Source organism: Pollachius pollachius (assembly GCF_949987615.1).
Source record: "Pollachius pollachius genome assembly, chromosome: 19".
In the NCBI taxonomy this organism is placed as follows: Eukaryota; Metazoa; Chordata; class Actinopteri; order Gadiformes; family Gadidae; genus Pollachius; species Pollachius pollachius.
Genome location: NC_136952.1, coordinates 20,528,403 through 20,548,799, shown reverse-complemented (window position 1 = coordinate 20,548,799; position 20,397 = coordinate 20,528,403). Strand labels below are relative to the sequence as shown.

The 20,397-nt window shown below is 46.1% G+C and overlaps 2 protein-coding genes across 2 annotated transcripts in view; both read left to right on the top strand.

Moving 5' to 3' along the window:
• Positions 1 to 3,045, top strand: part of smarcd2 (SWI/SNF related BAF chromatin remodeling complex subunit D2) — a 31,743-nt gene extending 28,698 nt beyond the window's left edge. The window contains exon 13 of the mRNA XM_079757335.1: positions 1,608 to 3,045. Coding sequence (XP_079613461.1) covers positions 1,608 to 1,661 — 54 coding nt within the window. The 3' untranslated portion in view covers positions 1,662 to 3,045. The remainder of the gene's footprint in view (positions 1 to 1,607) is intronic.
• A 536-nt stretch (positions 3,046 to 3,581) lies between these two features.
• Positions 3,582 to 20,077, top strand: psmc5 (proteasome 26S subunit, ATPase 5). Its single transcript, XM_079756593.1, has 12 exons — positions 3,582 to 3,637; positions 5,546 to 5,617; positions 5,721 to 5,790; positions 10,514 to 10,611; positions 11,326 to 11,382; positions 13,240 to 13,470; positions 13,774 to 13,900; positions 14,100 to 14,290; positions 15,128 to 15,226; positions 15,902 to 16,012; positions 19,427 to 19,513; positions 19,897 to 20,077. The coding sequence occupies exons 1-12, from the start codon at positions 3,608 to 3,610 to the stop codon at positions 19,948 to 19,950; spliced, it is 1,227 nt and encodes a 408-aa protein (XP_079612719.1). The 5' UTR covers positions 3,582 to 3,607; the 3' UTR covers positions 19,951 to 20,077.
• The last annotated feature ends 320 nt before the right edge of the window (positions 20,078 to 20,397 follow it).

The window sequence follows — 20,397 nt, the reverse complement described above, 5'->3', positions numbered from 1 at the left end:
AGAATCCACCTTTTAGTTAAATTAAGCTAAACTACAATTAAAAGATCTTCCCAGTGATACCGAAGTGTACTAACCTAGCAAACAGTGTGTCTTTTTACAATTTATTTGTTACCAGCATTCGTAGTGTTGATCAGCAGAGAAATAGTCCGCCAAAGACGTTGACGTCGCTTAGCAACCAAGGACGCTGGGGTTGAAGTTACCGGACTACTTGCGGAGTGCTACAACAGAAAAAAATAAATCCACTTCCCTTGACAGCGGTCATTATACCTTAGCAACAAAGAATTATCAAAAAATTATTCACCACTGGAAGTTGAGAGTGAACGGAGAGTTGAAGTCGTGACTTTGACTATTCGATGATCGTTGCCCATCCCTAATATGTGTGTGTATGTGTGTGTGTGTATATATATATATATATATATATATATATATATATATATATATATATATATATATATATATATATATATATATATATATATATATATATATATGATATTTTATTATTATTGTTAAAAAAATGTAACTGCGACTGATTCAGGCAGTCAATAGTCACGTTTCCATCTAAAAGTTGAAGGGAATCTTTATAAAGTTTGCAAAAAAGAAATTCGAATTAAGTGCGTTTCCATCAATTGGTTGGAGCGGAAAATTATATTATAAAAAAAAAATATATATATATATATATGCTATAGGATGTCTATGTACACAAACACTTAAAAATATATATATTGACGCTACAAGTTGATGTCGGCAGTGTTGCAATGGCCGTTCGTTATGCGGATATCGGAAAGACGTTGTCAGCCCTGTGTGTTCAATGTTCGCTACGTCACCGGACCGGAAAGGGAAAGGGGGGGTGGTTGTAGTCTTTTCCCTCGGTTCTCCGTATCAACAGTAGAGCTAGAACCGAGCGAAGACTACAACCAACCCCCCTTTCCCTTTCCCTTTCCGGTCCGGTTTTGGTTTCATTTATGAAATGCCGATTTACAAAATGCCAAATAAAACGACAGAAACTGTATTTCGCTACGATACTTGATGAGGAAAATCAACGAACACCACTAACCACTCGATGAGTTTCACAATTCTGAAAACAAAGGTTAAGGGGTGTTTGTGAATGCCCATAGCCAGCCTTTGTAAAGCAGGCAGGGGCGATTCAAAATTAGCCAAATACTGGAGACAGGACCAATATTAATAATTTCAGTGTTATCCACTCTATTTCATCCCAGACAAACCAGAAAGGGGGCTCAATGTTAAAAATACCGGAATTGTCCTTTAAGTCACCACTAAAACTACTACAACTGCACTGAATGTATGATTTATGACTTCATTTTGGGCCACTATTTTTCAGTTTTGTGCCATCATTGAATGATGTATGTGAGCCATTTGTACTGGAAGAAATCGCTCACGTGGCTACAGGCATATGTTTATACAAATATTTTGTTCTTATTTAGAATTATTTTGTAGCTTTTATCATATCCGATTAGTTGAAGTGTGTGGTCATGTGGCCTTCTAATGGTGATGATGAAAAATTGTGGCCCTCTTTATCATGAAGGCTGATCCAAACTGTGTTTGAATCTTGTCTCTGTGGATCTTGACTCTGTCTTCTGTTTCAGGTGCAGCAGCGGCGGCAGGAGCTGGAGCAAGTGTTGGGCATTCGGCTCACTTGAGCACAAGGCCGATCCAGCGTTCTAGATTTCTCAGGCCTTCTCTTCCTCTTTTTGGGATTTCCACACGTTCAGTGTTTCTGCCAGATTTTTTGTTTTGTGTAATCCTTAATCCGATTTTTGCTTTTAATTGCCAAACAAGCTCACGTCTTACACGGTTATCTTGTGGAACCCAGGCCTGCAGTGTTTCCATGGTTATCTCTCCCGTTGCCATGGTTTCTAGTCCCATGCTAATAATTTGACCACATACTTTTTGGGGGCCATTCTGTGATATTATATATGAAATATATAAAAAATGGTTTGACATGCTTTAATCACTTTTTAATGTTGAAGCGAAGCCAGGTTCAGGCCGACCTGGCCTCGTCTCATATGTCTGTGGTACGGTGTGCTGAGGCAGTGGTGCTTTCTCTCCTGCTAACACTTGTCTTGTGTTGGTCCTACTGTGGAAAAGCCATACTCCGTAGAGGGAAATCCAAGCCAACATTTTGTCATATCAGCGAGCGGGTGGGATGAAATTGGTGTTTATATCAGATATATCCACTTTATTGCAATGTTATGTACATGTTTGTGATTGTTTAAACAGTTTGGTTTATCTACTGATTTTTTTATTTCTTAACAACTCTGTAATGCAATATGCAACAATATTCAAAGGCATCTGTGGAGGGTCTTGTTCTTTTGTATTCTTTGTGAAAATCGGTTTTTAGGGGGGTCCACTTGTGTCCAGCTGTTCTGACTCAATAGAGTGGAGGGGTTGACATTTCTTTGTACCACTTGAATGTTGCCTTGCTGTTCCAGTGTGTTGTGTTGAGTGTCCATGTCTCCAAGCCAGGAAAGGGAGTTCATGCTAGGCTAAGTCTGGGGGGCTTCCTGGAAGCTGTAACGCTTGAGTCGTATCCCCTGAGGTGGAACCGCTTTTGATTACACAGGAATGTAAATGCAATGTCATTGTAGTAATGAACCGTATAGATCAGTGGTTCGGCGTGTTTTGGAATCGTTCTGCTATGTTTGGGGAAGGAATTGTGAAGCTAGCTGGACCCTTGGATGGGTCCAAACAGTCCATGTTGTAGCACTGTCTAAAACTGTTCTAATGAAACCCTTTGGACTTTGTCAAGTGGTGCTGTTTAAGTTCTTTATTTTTCATATAAATGTTAATGACAAATGTTTGCGTGTTTTATGGTTCATCAAATGAACCATATTATCTTTTTATACCTTTTTGATATATTTTAATAAAATATCCAAGCAGAAGATTCTGTCACAAATTATTATGAAATTGACTTATATATCCTATACTGTTTGCTTTCGCAGGTAACTTTGCAGGATTTTTTGTTAGTGCATTTCCAAAACATTAATTGATGTTAAATAAGGATGATAAAGATATGAAGGACGATACTTTTGTGGTTATTTTCTTAGGTTTTTCTTACTTTATTTTTAATCTATTTCTCATTTATGTTGCTTTCTGATGTGTATTCTCACCCTATGAGAATACTACCTGGTGTTATAAAGATTCCAGGTTTAACCACTAAACCGTCTTAACACTGTTTCTATGTGCTAGTTGTAATATAATAGGCTTTCATGTGGCAGTGTTCGTGCCCAGACTAGCTGTTTTTGGAGGTTTCAGAGGACAGTTTTAAATTAGCCAGACTGGTCAAACCTGTATCTGATTCTCGTTACAACTAACAAAGGCATTCTGTACACATTACATTACTGCACCTAATGCATTGGATTAATCTTGATTAATCAGTGCACCACAATTATACACTAATATAAAAAAAAGACTTATATAGTATGCATTTATACTGTAATACTATGGGTCTGTGGGTGGGTGTGAGACCCATTTGAGAACGTGTAGGTATCCCCGCCTGTAGGGGGCGCCGTGGACAACAGTCAAAGGATGTCTTCGGAAGGATAAACCGGATGTGCGGGTCTGCGGCGGAAGTAGAACCGTCAAGATGAAGATGGACGTGGACGGAGTTGATCATGTAAGCGTCTTTATTTTATTTAAAATGCATCATCCTTGCTGGTTTTTCTCCAAGCCAGGCCGGACATGTAGCGTTACACAGGAGGCGGCGGACGAGGCGTTACGGGGCGGGCGGTGCGTTAACAGGGTGACTGGAGGCGGCTCGACGCTGTTTGCTGTATCATGGTAGCTAGCAGGCTAGTGTCAACACAGGCTAACGCCTCAGAGCCACTGGTCGTGTTTCTGCTCAACACTTCAACCTGTTGTTCAAATGAAACGTGTTGAGTGTACACAATATGTGTGTATTGGTGAGTCTGGTTGGTCCTGCTGTCCAAAAACAACCCTTCCACGTATGACGTGAACAAGTATACATCACTTTTATACAATTCTACATCACTGACTATACCAAGAATACATCACTATCACTTTTTATACCAAGTAAACATCACTATTGGAGATGGGCGATATGGCCTAAAATCCATATTGCGGTATACATTGCAGCCTCTTGCGATAACGATCTATATCACGATATAAAATCTGAACAAATTCAGAACAGGTTACATAGAACCTAAGGAAAGCCAAACTGCTAAATGTATTTAAAAAAAAGAAATATAGTATGTCATTTCGACATACTATATTGTGAAACACTGTGATCATACAACATAATGTTGCAGATAAATAAAATGAGTATTGGGTTTCTTTCCTTTAGTGCAAACCAGCCTAAAAGGCACTACACTTAGTTTAAGTCCTTGGTTCTTAAATGCCACCCAAGATGCAGAGAACAGGAAAAACGGGTGACTTTCTAGATAAGGAACAGACACTTTACTGACTATTAGGGATGGGCATGATTAATTGATGATCGATCATTGATTGTTACGATTTTTGTCGATCAAAAGGAGGTTGACCCAGCCGGAGAGGTGGTCTCGGAGACGTTGCTCAACATGGAGCAAAGAGGAGACGGAACGTCTATTGGATATTTGGGTCCGATATCCAAGAGACATTCCGTCTCCTCTTTGCTCCATGTTGAGCCACCACCCGACGGTCCGACAAAAGCAAGTAAAAAGTATGTTGGAAAACATAACTTAAAAATGCCGATGCATTTAACACATTCCGAGTCAGGATGAGGGAGAAGGAGTTGGACCAGTCCGCAGATCAATGTATATCACGCTGGATATCCATGATTGTTTACTTTCACCGGTGCTTCCCCCCCCCCTTTTTCTTTAACGCTTTACCCCGCCCCAGACCTTTTTGTCCAATGATTTAACGTTCTTTGCACACATGCAGTTTTGTTGACGAATTCTGGCACTGTTGCGAAAATTGCAATGTGAAAGGGAACCGCACCAAACCAAAAATTAAACATTGTATTTTGCGTCATCAACATGCATTATCGCGATAGAGCGATATAATTAAAATCTCTATCGTAGGCCATTTTTATCGTTTATATCGTATATCGTTTATATCGCGCATTACTAATCGCTATCCCTATTTATACCAAGTATACATCACTACCACTATTTATACCACCAAGTCTGCATCACTTTCTCTGTTTATATTAGCCTTCATCAATTTCATTATTTATACAAGTCTACCTCACTATCACTTTAATTCCAAGTCTACATCACGATCATTATTTATACAAGTCTACCTCACTATCACTTTAATTCCAAGTCTACCTCACTATCACTTTAATTCCAAGTCTACATCACGATCATTATTTATACAAGTCTACATCGCTATTTATACAAGTCTACATCACTATCAATTTAGTACCACATCACTATCACTATTTATTAAAGTAAAACTATGCTCTAAACTGGTTTTCTGATTTCCAATGTGAGTGCCTGAAGCTCTGTAGCGTTACTGTTCTGAGATGAGGAGTTTGGGGGTCTTAATCTGCTCCTTCATTATTGCCTTTCTTCACCTCTGGCAGATGGAAACGGGAGACTGCAAAGGAGGGTCCGGCCTCCGACAATATTACCTGTCCAAAATAGAAGAACTCCAGGTGAGCGACACGTGAAATGTATTTGTATCCCTTCTCTTGTATGAATTATTTGACGTTTTGACTCAAATATCCATATTAACGGTAATCCTTGCTGTCAATCCAGCTGACTGTCAACGACAAGAGCCAGAATCTGAGGCGTCTGCAGGCACAGAGAAATGAGCTCAACGCTAAAGGTATGTCAAAATAATGAAACTCCACACAGTTTGTCAAAAAGAGCGTTTATGTTCTGTAAATGGTATTGTGTCTACATGAAGATACTGTTTCACGTGATGCCCAAATTTGTAGGTTACGGCTTTTTTAGAGAAAGGGAAAGTAGTTAGTCTGATGCCATACTTTACATTGCCAGATACTTCAATGTAGTGATTTTCTGTTAGTCTGTCAGAGGGGCCATTTTAAGTATACAGTGGAAACTTCTTTATGATTGTCGTATCATAATTCTGTGTAGCCAACACCTTTGCTGCACTAGCCTAAGGATTTTGCCTGCTGTATTAGGGCTGCTTGTTTATTGGAAAAATCATAATCACGATTACTTTGGTCAATATTGAAATCACGATTATTCAAACGATTATTTTTGAGTTTGAAAACATTTTGTATTTATTCAGCATGTCTCTCCCAAAAAAAACGTAACTGAAAACTTTAAAATTTCGCCTTAAAAAAATACCAAAATGGTCAAAAAGAAAATGTTTCAATCTAAAATAATATACGGTTATGTATCCAGCTGTTCTGTCGAAAAAATCGATTATGTAAATATTGTGATCGTTTGACGCAAAAATCGAAATCGCGATCAAAACTCGATTAATCAGCCAGCCCTATGCTGTGTTACAGTGTGTTTTCTGCGCTAGGCTAAGGGTTTTGTGTGCTGTGTTACAGTGTGTTTTCTGCGCTTTGCTAAGGGTTTTGCGTGCTGTGTTACAGTGTGTTTGCTGCGCTAGGCTAAGGGTTTTGCGCGCTGTGTGACAGTATGTTTTCTGCGCTAGGCTAAGGGTTTTGCGTGCTGTGTTACAGTGTGTTTTCTGTGCTAGGCTAAGGGTTTTGCGTGCTGTGTTACAGTGTGTTTTCTGCGCTTGGCTAAGGGTTTTGCGTGCTGTGTTACAGTGTGTTTTCTGCGCTAGGCTAAGGGTTTTGCGTGCTGTGTTACAGTGTGTTTTCTGTGCTAGGCTAAGGGTTTTGCATGCTGTGTGACAGTGTGTTTTCTGCGCTAGGCTAAGGGTTTTGCGTGCTTTGTTACAGTGTGTTTTCTGCGCTTGGCTAAGGGTTTTGCGTGCTGTGTTACAGTGTGTTTTCTGCGCTAGGCTAAGGGTTTTGCGTGCTGTGTTACAGTGTGTTTTCTGCGCTACGCTAAGGGTTTTGCGTGCTGTGTAACAGTGTTTTCTGCGCTAGGCTAAGGGTTTTGCGTGCTGTGTTACAGTGTGTTTTCTGCGCTAGGCTAAGGGTTTTGCTTGCTGTGTTACAGTGTTTTCTGCGCTAGGCTAAAGATTTTGTGTGCTGTGTTAGTGTGTTTTCTGTGCTAGGCTAAGGGTTTTGCGCGCTGTGTTAGTTTGTTTTCTGCGCTAGGCTAAGGGTTTTGCGCTGTGTTTCAGTGTGTTTTCTGTGCTAGGCTAAGGGTTTTGCGCGCTGTGTTACAGTGTGTTTTCTGTGCTAGGCTAAGGGTTTTGCGTACTGTGTTACAGTGCGTTTTCTGCGCTAGGCTAAGGGTTTTGCGTGCTGTGTTACAGTGCGTTTGCTGCGCTAGGCTAAGGGTTTTGCGTGCTGTGTTACAGTGTGTTTTCTGCGCTAGGCTAAGGGTTTTGCGTGCTGTGTTACAGTGTGTTTTCTGTGCTAGGCTAAGGGTTTTGCGTGCTGTGTTACAGTGTGTTTTCTGCACTAGGCTAAGGGTTTTGCGCGCTGTGTTACAGTTTGTTTTCTGTGCTAGGCTAAGGGTTTTGCGCGCTGTGTTACAGTGCGTTTTCTGCGCTAGGCTAAGGGTTTTGCATGCTGTGTTACAGTGCGTTTGCTGTGCTAGGCTGAGGGTTTTGCGGGCTGTGTAAGTGTGTTTTCTGCGCTAGGCTGAGGGTTTTGCGTGCTGTGTTACAGTGTGTTTTCTGCGCTAGGCTAAGGGTTTTGCGTGCTGTGTTACAGTGTGTTTTCTGCGCTAGGCTAAGGGTTTTGCGTGCTGTGTTACAGTGTGTTTTCTGCGCTAGGCTAAGGGTTTTGCGTGCTGTGTTACAGTGTGTTTTCTGCGCTAGGCTAAGGGTTTTGCGTGCTGTGTTACAGTGCGTTTGCTGTGCTAGGCTAAGGGTTTTGCGTGCTGTGTTACAGTGTGTTTTCTGCGCTAGGCTAAGGGTTTTGCGCTGTGTTACAGTGTGTTTTCTGTGCTAGGCTAAGGGTTTTGCGCGCTGTGTTACAGTGTGTTTTCTGTGCTAGGCTAAGGGTTTTGCGTACTGTGTTACAGTGCGTTTTCTGCGCTAGGCTAAGGGTTTTGCGTGCTGTGTTACAGTGCGTTTGCTGCGCTAGGCTAAGGGTTTCGCGTGCTGTGTTACAGTGTGTTTTCTGCGCTAGGCTAAGGGTTTTGCGTGCTGTGTTACAGTGTGTTTTCTGCGCTAGGCTAAGGGTTTTGCGTGCTGTGTTACAGTGTGTTTTCTGCACTAGGCTAAGGGTTTTGCGCGCTGTGTTACAGTTTGTTTTCTGTGCTAGGCTAAGGGTTTTGCGCGCTGTGTTACAGTGCGTTTTCTGCGCTAGGCTAAGGGTTTTGCATGCTGTGTTACAGTGCGTTTGCTGTGCTAGGCTGAGGGTTTTGCGGGCTGTGTAAGTGTGTTTTCTGCGCTATGCTGAGGGTTTTGCGTGCTGTGTTACAGTGTGTTTTCTGCGCTAGGCTAAGGGTTTTGCGTGCTGTGTTACAGTGTGTTTTCTGCGCTAGGCTAAGGGTTTTGCGTGCTGTGTTACTGTGCGTTTGCTGTGCTAGGCTAAGGGTTTTGCTTGCTCTGTAAGTGTGTTTTCTGCGCTAGGCTAAGGGTTTTGCGTGCTGTGTTACAGTGTGTTTTCTGCGCTAGGCTAAGGGTTTTGCGTGCTGTGTTACAGTGTGTTTGCTGTGCTAGGCTAAGGGTTTTGCGTGCTGTGTTACAGTGTGTTTTCTGCGCTAGGCTAAGGGTTTTGCGCTGTGTTACAGTGTGTTTTCTGTGCTAGGCTAAGGGTTTTGCGCGCTGTGTTACAGTGTGTTTTCTGTGCTAGGCTAAGGGTTTTGCGTACTGTGTTACAGTGCGTTTTCTGCGCTAGGCTAAGGGTTTTGCGTGCTGTGTTACAGTGCGTTTGCTGCGCTAGGCTAAGGGTTTCGCGTGCTGTGTTACAGTGTGTTTTCTGCGCTAGGCTAAGGGTTTTGCGTGCTGTGTTACAGTGTGTTTTCTGTGCTAGGCTAAGGGTTTTGCGTGCTGTGTTACAGTGTGTTTTCTGTGCTAGGCTAAGGGTTTTGCGTGCTGTGTTACAGTGTGTTTTGTGCGCTAGGCTAAGGGTTTTGCGTGCTGTGTTACAGTGTGTTTTCTGCGCTAGGCTAAGGGTTTTGCGTGCTGTGTTACAGTGTGTTTTCTGCACTAGGCTAAGGGTTTTGCGTGCTGTGTAAGTGTGTTTTCTGTGCTAGGCTAAGGGTTTTGCGTGCTGTGTTACAGTTTTTTTTCTGTGCTAGGCTAAGGGTTTTGCGTGCTGTGTAAGTGTGTTTTCTGTGCTAGGCTAAGGGTTTTGCGCGCTGTGTTACAGTGTGTTTTCTGTGCTAGGCTAAGGGTTTTGCGTGCTGTGTTACAGTGTGTTTTCTGTGCTAGGCTAAGGGTTTTGCGCGCTGTGTTACAGTGTGTTTTCTGCGCTAGGCTAAGGGTTTTGTGTGCTGTGTTACAGTGTGTTTTCTGTGCTAGGCTAATGGTTTTGCGTGCTGTGTTACAGTGTGTTTTCTGTGCTAGGCTAAGGGTTTTGCGTGCTGTGTTACAGTGTGTTTTCTGTGCTAGGCTAAGGGTTTTGCGTGCTGTGTTACAGTGTGTTTTCTGTGCTAGGCTAAGGGTTTTGCGTGCTGTGTTACAGTGTGTTTTCTGTGCTAGGCTAAGGGTTTTGCGCGCTGTGTTACAGTGTGTTTGCTGTGCTAGGCTAAGGGTTTTGCGCGCTGTGTTACAGTGTGTTTTCTGCGCTAGGCTAAGGGTTTTGCGCGCTGTGTTACAGTGTGTTTTCTGTGCTAGGCTAAGGGTTTTGCGTGCTGTGTTACAGTGTGTTTTCTGTGCTAGGCTAAGGGTTTTGCGTGCTGTGTTACAGTGTGTTTGCTGTGCTAGGCTAAGGGTTTTGCGCCCTGTGTTACAGTATGTTTTCTGTGCTAGGCTAAGGGTTTTGCGCGCTGTGTTGCAGTGTGTTTTCTGTGCTAGGCTAAGGGTTTTGCGTGCTGTGTTACAGTGTGTTTTCTGTGCTAGGCTAAGGGTTTTGCGTGCTGTGTTACAGTGCGTTTGCTGTGCTAGGCTAAGGGTTTTGCGTGCTGTGTTACAGTGTGTTTTCTGTGCTAGGCTAATGGTTTTGCGCGCTGTGTTACAGTGTGTTTTCTGTGCTAGGCTAAGGGTTTTGCTTGCTGTGTTACAGTGTGTTTTCTGTGCTAGGCTAAGGGTTTTGCGCGCTGTGTTACAGTGTGTTTTCTGTGCTAGGCTAAGGGTTTTGCGTGCTGTGTTACAGTGTGTTTGCTGTGCTAGGCTAAGGGTTTTGCGCGCTGTGTTACAGTGCGTTTTCTGTGCTAGGCTAAGGGTTTTGCGTGCTGTGTTACAGTGTGTTTTCTGTGCTAGGCTAAGGGTTTTGCGTGCTGTGTTACAGTGTGTTTTCTGTGCTAGGCTAAGGGTTTTGCGTGCTGTGTTACAGTGTGTTTGCTGTGCTAGGCTAAGGGTTTTGCGTGCTGTGTTACAGTGCGTTTGCTGCGCGAGGAGCTGCAGCTGCTCCAGGAGCAGGGCTCATACGTGGGAGAGGTGGTCCGTGCCATGGACAAAAAGAAAGTGCTCGTCAAGGTAGGGATCAATCCCTCACATGTTTTTTTATCATCTAAAGCATGACTGTGTGAGCTGTGTTTGTAATAAAGCCGTTTAAAAGAACGGCGCTTGGTAACGGCGTTATTTTTTCAGTAACGAGGTAATCTAACTAATTACTATTTCCGTTGTTACAACGCCGTTACCGTTACTGTACGTTAAATGCAGTGCTTTACTATAAATTGATTGAATAAACTGCGTAATCCGAACGCACCCCTGGCTCCAATCACAAACTGCTGGGTTTGTGATTGAGGAGACCTGGTGGGTTAACAACGAGATAAGCGATTATGATTGGCTAAGGCAGAGTCCGATGAAAGTTAGCATTTTCTGTAGTATTCGGCAGATCTTCCAAAGCCTTTGTAACCTATCAAATATCAAACCATTATTCCAGTTTATGATATATCATAAGCTGGAAGTATGTCAGGGCCTTAAATGGGCACTTCAACCTGGTTTTTTTCAAACCAACTTTTTTTATTTTTTGCCCTGGTTAAGTGTTACTTTCATTATAGAGTAATTCAGTTACTGACTCAGTTACTTTTTGGAACAAGTAGTGAGTAACTAACTAATTACTATTTTAAAGTAATGTTCCCAGCACTGTGTGTGAGTAAATATGGAGGTTTTTAACCACAAACCATGTGGTTTGGTTCTAGGGAGAGGACTATCAGGCATTAACTTTCCTCTCTTCTCCCCCGGCAGGTGCACCCAGAGGGCAAGTTTGTTGTGGATGTGGACAAGAACATTGACATCAATGATGTAAGAGCTGTTCTTGTGTTGATCTTTCTGGAATGTAGCTGTGGTTTTTATTTACATTTAGTTAAACGATTTAATGTAACGTGACGTACAAGTTAGGCTGAAAAGAAGAACAAATGTGGAGTAGCTACAAAATATATTTTGTTTTCCGCTCCAGTTGATATCACGATTTTGGGGTCAATGTTTTTGGTCCGGTTCGGTACGTTTCTGGTGAGGCATATATATATATATATATATATATATATATATATATATATATATATATATATTAGTGCTGTCAGTTTAACGCGTTATTAACGGCGTTAACGCAAGTCATTTTTAACGGCGTAAAATTTTTTATCACGCGATTAACGCACAAACTTGTTGGGGAAAGCAAGGATACGGAGCGGGTGAAAAAGTCCTTAAATGTGTGTGTGTATTTGTGTGTCACTCTGTTCGAGCCTGCACGAGAGTTCAATGTTGTCATTAGCTGTTACGTCTTTCTGACCAATCGCAGTTCAAGGCCCACCTGGGCTGTACCACTTGGGAGGGGCCGCTCAGTTACTCCCCCCTAGACAAAATCGACTTGGTTGCGACGTTGACAGTTAGTAATTGTTGCGTCTGTTGAGTGAGTGAGAGGTTGCGGGCGCACAGGAACTTTTATAAACGCAATATTGTAATCCCGCAGTAATCAGCCCAACAGCCCCGAAACGTTAACGGCCCACCGGGAATTCTCCAGACTCTCACGATTACCGCTCCGCCACCGTGTGTGTGTGTGTGTGTGTGTGTGTGTGTGTGTGTGTAGGCGTTATTCAATAGCCTGGTAATGTGTATAGGCCTACGTACGGTAGGAATATTCATACTGGTTTAAATAATAAATGTTATAGTATTTCCCATCTTTGCTGAGCAAGAGTTTTGTTCGAAAGTTCAGTGATTGAAACAAATAAAAGCCTGGGCTATTGAAGTTTTACGGTACCACTGTCATGCACTTGCATTGCATTTGCAGCATTTGACAGTGTTTTTAAATTGAGTGAATATTTTTAAACGACAGATGGATGGTACATGACATGGCAATACTTAACTACTAAGGCCCCGTCCACACGGAGCCGAAACAAACGATCCGGTTTCGTTTTATGCGGTTCAGGAATATCTCCGTAAAGACGGAGTCATTGTGGAACCGCATCGAGCTGTAGAAACGCTGTAGTAAGTATTCAAGGCGCTGGTTCTCCACAGAGAACAGTGGAGCGCATACAGCCTGCGCCATACAGCCTGCGCGCTGTAACAAGCATTCGGTCACGAGGAGATTCAACTTTTCAAACTGAGCAGAAGTACTTTTTAATGTACATTTAGTAATTAAATTTATCAAGGGGCTTTTCAAATTCAACGCAACTCTGACGTCCCCCCGCTGGTGGGGGGCTAATGACGTCATCGTTTGCGTTTCAGGCGTCCACACGAATCCTAACAAAACCGTGTAGGTCTGGATAGATTTCAAACCACCTCCGAGGGTGGTTTCAGATCTGTACGGTTTCGGGCACCGGATTAGCCGGCTCCGTCTGGACGGTCGGCCGAAACGCACACAAGACTTATGCGGTTTCGCCAAACAATTGGCTCCGTGTGGACGGGGCCTCAGAATCGGCGAAAGAAAAGGTGAAACCAATTCTTTCAGGGTGCAACCAAATAAAAAAAGTTAGTCTTGAGCCCTGCTTGGACAGCGACCACACATCCTCAGACACAGCGACCCAAACGGTTCGGATGATGTACTGATGGACCGGTACATCATCCCAACGGTTCGGATGATGTACCGGTCAATCCCTAGTTTGTGTTATTCCTCGGTTTCCTTTAAAGGCATCAGTAGTTCCTAATGCACCCCCCTCTGAGCAGGTGACCCCTAACTGCCGCGTGGCCCTGCGTAACGACAGCTACACCCTGCACAAGATCCTGCCCAACAAGGTAGACCCCCTGGTGTCCCTGATGATGGTGGAGAAGGTGCCCGACTCCACCTACGAGATGATCGGGGGCCTGGACAAGCAGATCAAGGAGATCAAGGAAGTGATCGAGCTGCCGGTCAAGCATCCTGAGCTCTTCGAGGCGCTCGGCATCGCACAGCCCAAGGTCGGCCAAACGAATCAGGAAACGCCTCAGGGGCTGGGGGGAACTGACAGCTTAATAACTCTGTTTAATAGTATTACTGAGCTGGGTCGGACTGACAGCTTCATAACTGTTACATTTTGTAGTATTATGAGGGCTTCATTAACGTTATTTAGCTTAACGACAGCTAAATAACTTCTGGGTGCGACCCATCCCATATAGTCATGCATCACTTGGCCATAGCGCCGCTACGGGCTAACGCTATGGCCCTGCAGTGCGCTGTGGACCGCAGCATAACGTTGTGTGTGTCCCTTCCCCGACCCCCAGGGAGTGCTTCTGTATGGCCCTCCTGGCACCGGGAAGACCCTGCTGGCCAGAGCCGTGGCCCACCACACGGACTGCACCTTCATCAGGGTGTCGGGCTCGGAGCTGGTCCAGAAGTTCATCGGAGAGGGTGAGTGGTGGTGTGATGTCAAGCACCTGGTTTACTACAAATAGATGGAGTTATTAATGTGTATCTCTAGTCACAATTTAAACCTAAAAGACATTCAGACTCCTGCCCACCAGTCGCCATATTCTCTAACAAGATATTCAGATTATTCAGACAGAATCCTCTTTTTAGAGGATGCTAACCCCTGTGTTTCTCCTCCCAGGCGCCCGCATGGTGCGAGAGCTCTTCGTCATGGCCCGCGAGCACGCCCCCTCCATCATCTTCATGGACGAGATCGACTCCATCGGCTCGTCGCGTCTGGAGGGCGGCTCGGGCGGCGACAGCGAGGTGCAGAGGACAATGCTGGAGCTGCTCAACCAGCTGGACGGCTTCGAGGCCACCAAGAACATCAAGGTGCACGACACACCTGCACGCACTCACTTACCTGTGTTCCTGTGTTTAACCCTAACCCTAACCCTAACCCTAACCCTCCAGACTAACAGTGATGTAGCGTGGTTGGACTAAAGCCTGCCCTCCAGACTAACAGTGATGTAGCGTGGTTGGACTAAAGCCTGCCCTCCAGACTAACAGTGATGTAGCGTGGTTGGACTAAAGCCTGCCCTCCAGACTAACAGTGATGTAGCGTGGTTGGACTAAAGCCTGCCCTCCAGACTAACAGTGATGTAGCGTGGTTGGACTAAAGCCTGCCCTCCAGACTAACAGTGATGTAGCGTGGTTGGACTAAAGCCTGCCCTCCAGACTAACAGTGATGTAGCGTGGTTGGACTAAAGCCTGCCCTCCAGACTCACAGTGATGTAGCGTGGTTGGACTAAAGCCTGCCCTCCAGACTAACAGTGATGTAGCGTGGTTGGACTAAAGCCTGCCCTCCAGACTAACAGTGATGTAGCGTGGTTGGACTAAAGCCTGCCCTCCAGACTAACAGTGATGCAGCGTGGTTGGACTAAAGCCTGCCCTCCAGACTAACAGTGATGCAGCGTGGTTGGACTAAAGCCTGCCCTCCAGACTAACAGTGATGCAGCGTGGTTGGACTAAAGCCTGCCCTCCAGACTAACAGTGATGTAGCGTGGTTGGACTAAAGCCTGCCCTCCAGACTAACAGTGATGTAGCGTGGTTGGACTAAAGCCTGCCCTCCAGACTAACAGTGATGTAGCGTGGTTGGACTAAAGCCTGCTCCAGTGTCATCACCATGGCGGTGGGAGTCCGTCTGTGACCACCTTCTTTCTCCTCCAGGTCATCATGGCCACCAACCGGATCGACATCCTGGACTCTGCTCTGCTGCGGCCTGGCCGCATCGACCGGAAGATCGAGTTCCCCCCTCCCAACGAGGCCGTGAGTTCCGCCCACAAACACACAGCGGGATATTTGGCACAGAGAAAGTTTAGTATGATATATTGTGCTCAAAAACACCTGCCCAAAACTATTGTTAACTCATAAAAGATAATGCTAGCCCTTATGAACTCAACGTTATTGATATTGAACATCCCGTACCCTAAGTCACCATAGATAACGTTGGTAACGCAGAACACGATGCGATTAATATGAAATGCGGTTATAGTTGAGATAGCCTACGGTGTTCGACTGGGTACCCCCAGCCCGTTCTGCCATTTGGATTCGCTCTGCAGCAGGGGCTGGAGAGCGAATCATCTTTCTGTTTCCGATCCGCTTTTACTGGAGCCAATCACCAAGCTGGTTTTTCCCCCTGGCGCGCTATTGGCTGGTTTAACACAATGATGACAGGGAAGCGATTGTTGCGATCGAAGCGATCGTTGCTCTGATTGGTTGAACGACTATTATTATTTTATTTTATTATTACATTTATATTGTTACATTATACTATTCATTTTCTTTTACCAAAAATGGTTAATAAAGAACCCCCCCCCCCCGTCAGGATTCCTCGTCCCCCCCGCTGGCATCACACATTGCTTTCTGTCTGTGGGGACACTGCAGTGGGTTCCCTACCGCTAACATCATTGGGTGCTGAGTGAGTCTGATTTCTCCCCCCAGGCTCGTCTTGACATCCTGAAGATCCACTCCAGGAAGATGAACCTGACCCGGGGCATCAACCTCAGGAAGATCGCCGAGCTCATGCCCGGAGCGTCCGGAGCCGAGGTTAAGGTGAGCCCACGATGTACATGAACCCAGACCGGGACCAGACCCAGACCGGCATCAGACCCAGACCGGGACCAGACCCAGACCGGCATCAGACCCAGACCGGCATCAGACCCAGACCGGGACCAGACCCAGACCGGCATCAGACCCAGACTGGGATCAGACCACGATTAGGGACCAGACCCAGACCGGGATCAGTCCCAGACCGGGATCAGACCCAGACTGGGATCAGACCCAGACCGGGATCAGACCCAGACCGGGATAATTTTCTGCAGTATCAATGCAAGAATACCAGCTGTGTGTCTCGCTCTCCTCTCTCGGACAGCGAGACACACAGCGCTAAGCGCCAACATGGCACCGCCTCCAGTCATTCTCTCACGGTCTCGGGACCCGCCTCCAGTCACTCTCTCGCGGTCTCGGGACCCGCCTCCAGTCATTCTCTCACGGTCTCGGGACCCGCCTCCAGTCACTCTCTCGCGGTCTCGGGACCCGCCTCCAGTCATTCTCTCACGGTCTCGGGACCCGCCTCCAGTCACTCTCTCACGGTCTCTGGACCCGCCTCCAGTCACTCTCTCGCGGTCTCTGGACCCGCCTCCAGTCACTCTCTCGCGGTCTCGGGACCCGCCTCCAGTCACTCTCTCGCGGTCTCTGGACCCGCCTCCAGTCACTCTCTCGCGGTCTCGGGACCCGCCCCCAGTCACTCTCTCACGGTCTCGGGACCCGCCTCCAGTCACTCTCTCACAGTCTCGGGACCCGCCTCCAGTCACTCTCTCACGGTCTCGGGACCCGCCTCCAGTCACTCTCTCGCGGTCTCGGGACCCGCCTCCTGTCACTCTCTCGCGGTCTCTGGACCCGCCTCCAGTCACTCTCTCGCGGTCTCGGGACCCGCCTCCTGTCATCAATCGCGGTCTCGGGACCTGCCTCCTGTCATCAATCGCGGTCTCTGGACCCGCCTCCTGTCATCAATCGCGGTCTCGGGACCCGCCTCCTGTCACTCTCTCGCGGTCTCTGGACCCGCCTCCAGTCACTCTCTCACGGTCTCTGGACCCGCCTCCAGTCACTCTCTCGCGGTCTCGGGACCCGCCTCCTGTCATCAATCGCGGTCTCGGGACCCGCCTCCTGTCATCAATCGCGGTCTCGGGACCCGCCTCCTGTCATCAATCGCGGTCTCTGGACCCGCCTCCAGTCACTCTCTCGCGGTCTCGGGACCCGCCTCCAGTCACTCTCTCACGGTCTCTGGACCCGCCTCCAGTCACTCTCTCACGGTCTCGGGACCCGCCTCCAGTCACTCTCTAGCGGTCTCTGGACCCGCCTCCAGTCACTCTCTCGCGGTCTCGGGACCCGCCTCCTGTCATCAATCGCGGTCTCGGGACCCGCCTCCTGTCATCAATCGCGGTCTCTGGACCCGCCTCCAGTCACTCTCTCACGGTCTCGGGACCCGCCTCCAGTCACTCTCTCGCGGTCTCGGGACCCGCCTCCAGTCACTCTCTCACGGTCTCTGGACCCGCCTCCAGTCACTCTCTCGCGGTCTCGGGACCCGCCTCCAGTCACTCTCTCGCGGTCTCGGGACCCGCCTCCAGTCACTCTCTCACGGTCTCGGGACCCGCCTCCAGTCACTCTCTCGCGGTCTCGGGACCCGCCTCCAGTCACTCTCTCGCGGTCTCGGGACCCGCCTCCTGTCACTCTCTCGCGGTCTCTGGACCCGCCTCCAGTCACTCTCTAGCGGTCTCGGGACCCGCCTCCTGTCATCAATCGCGGTCTCGGGACCCGCCTCCTGTCATCAATCGCGGTCTCGGGACCCGCCTCCTGTCATCAATCGCGGTCTCTGGACCCGCCTCCAGTCACTCTCTCGCGGTCTCGGGACCCGCCTCCTGTCACTCTCTCGCGGTCTCTGGACCCGCCTCCTGTCGTTCAATCGCGGTCTTGGGCAAAAAACGACAAAAATACTTTTGCCACTAAACATGGTGTTTACAATCAATGACTAGAGAAGGTTTTTGAGGAAATTGGTAAATTGCCTTCAATCATAGCGCTGAAGCACACATGTCCTTCAGCGCTATCTGGTGGCCATATGGTGTATTTGCGAGTGGTGTTTTTCGAGTGGTGTCAAAATTGTACAAGATATCTACCTGTTTGTGTCTCATAGTACTACAGGGCTACAAACTGATAATGACCAACTGATCATTATTTCAGGTGGAAATGTAATTCTCCACTTATGCGGTATTCTAGCTTAATGCCCTCTTACCAAGTAGTTTCACATTGAATATTTCCTTGCACATCATCCTTCTATTGTTTTCCCTGTGGTATTGAAAATGGTATTGAATATTGATACTTTTCAAGGTATTGTATCGAAGTTAGGAAATCCAGTATTGTGAAAACCCTACTTGTCACTCACCTGACTGCCCCTACGTAGCTTTGCGTCTACGACCGCTCTGCGGTCCACGCGCTGGGGACGACTCAGGCCTGCTATGTCACGTGAGTGCCAAAGCGTAATATCCTGACTGTGGAGCATGCGCCAAACAGTGGGGAAAATTGGAAGAAGTCAAGAGAGATTATGGGGAAGTATCAATAATAAAAAACTAATGAATCGATTTGATTGTTAAGTAAGGGTAAGGGTTATGCCGTTTGGGCCTTGGACTTGAATGGTCAAACACTTGTTAAAGGGGACATATTATGAAAACACCACTTTTCCTGGGATTTGGGTGTTGTTTTGGGTGTCTGGTGCTCCCACACGCATACAAACTTTGAAAAAAGTCTGTACATGATTTTTTGAGTGAGATATGCATTTCTGAAAGTACCCCGCCTACAGTTACCAAACGAGCGAGTCAGTTTCGGCGCCCCCTCCTACGTAGGGAGGGGCACATTTGAACATTACCTTCCACTTCCCCCTAACCCTAACCAGTGCATTCTGAAGGGACTGAAACAGGGGAATAGCGGTAGGCGAGATTATTTTTCCTAAAAGCTATTTCCAGCAAACAGCTTCAAAAACATGTTTTCTGGAACACAAATACTATGTTTACTTGTTGGTAAAACACCATAATATGTCTCCTTTAATAGTAATTATTCAAGGTTTAATCTTGTTTAATATGATTTCTTCTGCCAGAATAGGTGCGACGTAGGTATTCAATTTCATTTGAAGTACTAAAGTCTTGCATTTAGGTTTGACTACCCTGCTCTTTGTGGAGGCGTGATCGTTCAAATGAACCACTGATCAGTGATGCATAAGAGTCATTAAAGGTATAAATGGAAGACGTATGGATCTTCCACCCTTCATGTATTCTTCATCCTGTTGTACTGCGCTTGCAACTAGACAGCTGGTTGACCTCTAGCTGGTTAGGTAGCAGCAGAAACACGAGTTAAACCGGCGTCCAGCAGGGTGTAGGCAACATGTGTGTGACCATAACGTGTGTGTGTGTGTTGTAGGGAGTGTGCACAGAGTCCGGCATGTACGCCCTGAGAGAACGAAGAGTCCATGTCAACCAGGAGGACTTCGAGATGGCCGTGGCCAAGGTCACACACACACACACACACACACACACACACACACACACACACACACACACACACACACACACACACACACACACACACACACACACACACACACACACACACACACACACACACACCTACATTTTGTTCCACCATTTGTGTCTTCATAAAAGGCCACATTGCCCATCAGAAGTGTATATTTAACAAGATAAATTCTACTCGTACGTTTGATTGACCTTTAGTTGACAATAATGTGTAACTGACCTTTTTTAAATTGTCATGTGATCCCGGCAACATTTGACGTTAATTGCTTATACTTGACCCGATCCCCTTATGCAAAACATCAGCTGTACGTTGTGACCCTTTGATCTGAAGCCGTTTTTCAAACCCTCGCTCCCCAGGTGATGCAGAAGGACAGTGAGAAGAACATGTCCATCAAGAAGCTGTGGAAGTAAACACCTGTAGTGTTGAGGCCTCGTGCAGAAACACCTCCGCCAACAAACTAGTGTATATTCTCCTTACTTTTTGTTTATGCTTTGTACTCGTAGCCTTTGATCCATCGCAAATTAAAGTTTGTCCCCAAGAAAAGGATGTGGTCTGTCTTACTTATTAAAAGAACGTAGTCCAGAGACTTGTTCGACTTTTGTTTATTGATGGAAAACGTCCATGATTGGATGTCAGATTAATCATTTGCAGAGGTCCATTGTTACCATTGTACATTGATTGATTATGCATATTGTTTATGGCACAGTATAAGTTTCCTGATAAATAGTGGTACTTTTGAATATTTAATTGAAGTCCTCACTAATACATGCCAGGTACACAACATCCAGGATATGATTCATAGAGCAGGGTTACATTAAAACAAACCGCCGCTAAATCAATCCTCATTCACACAGATG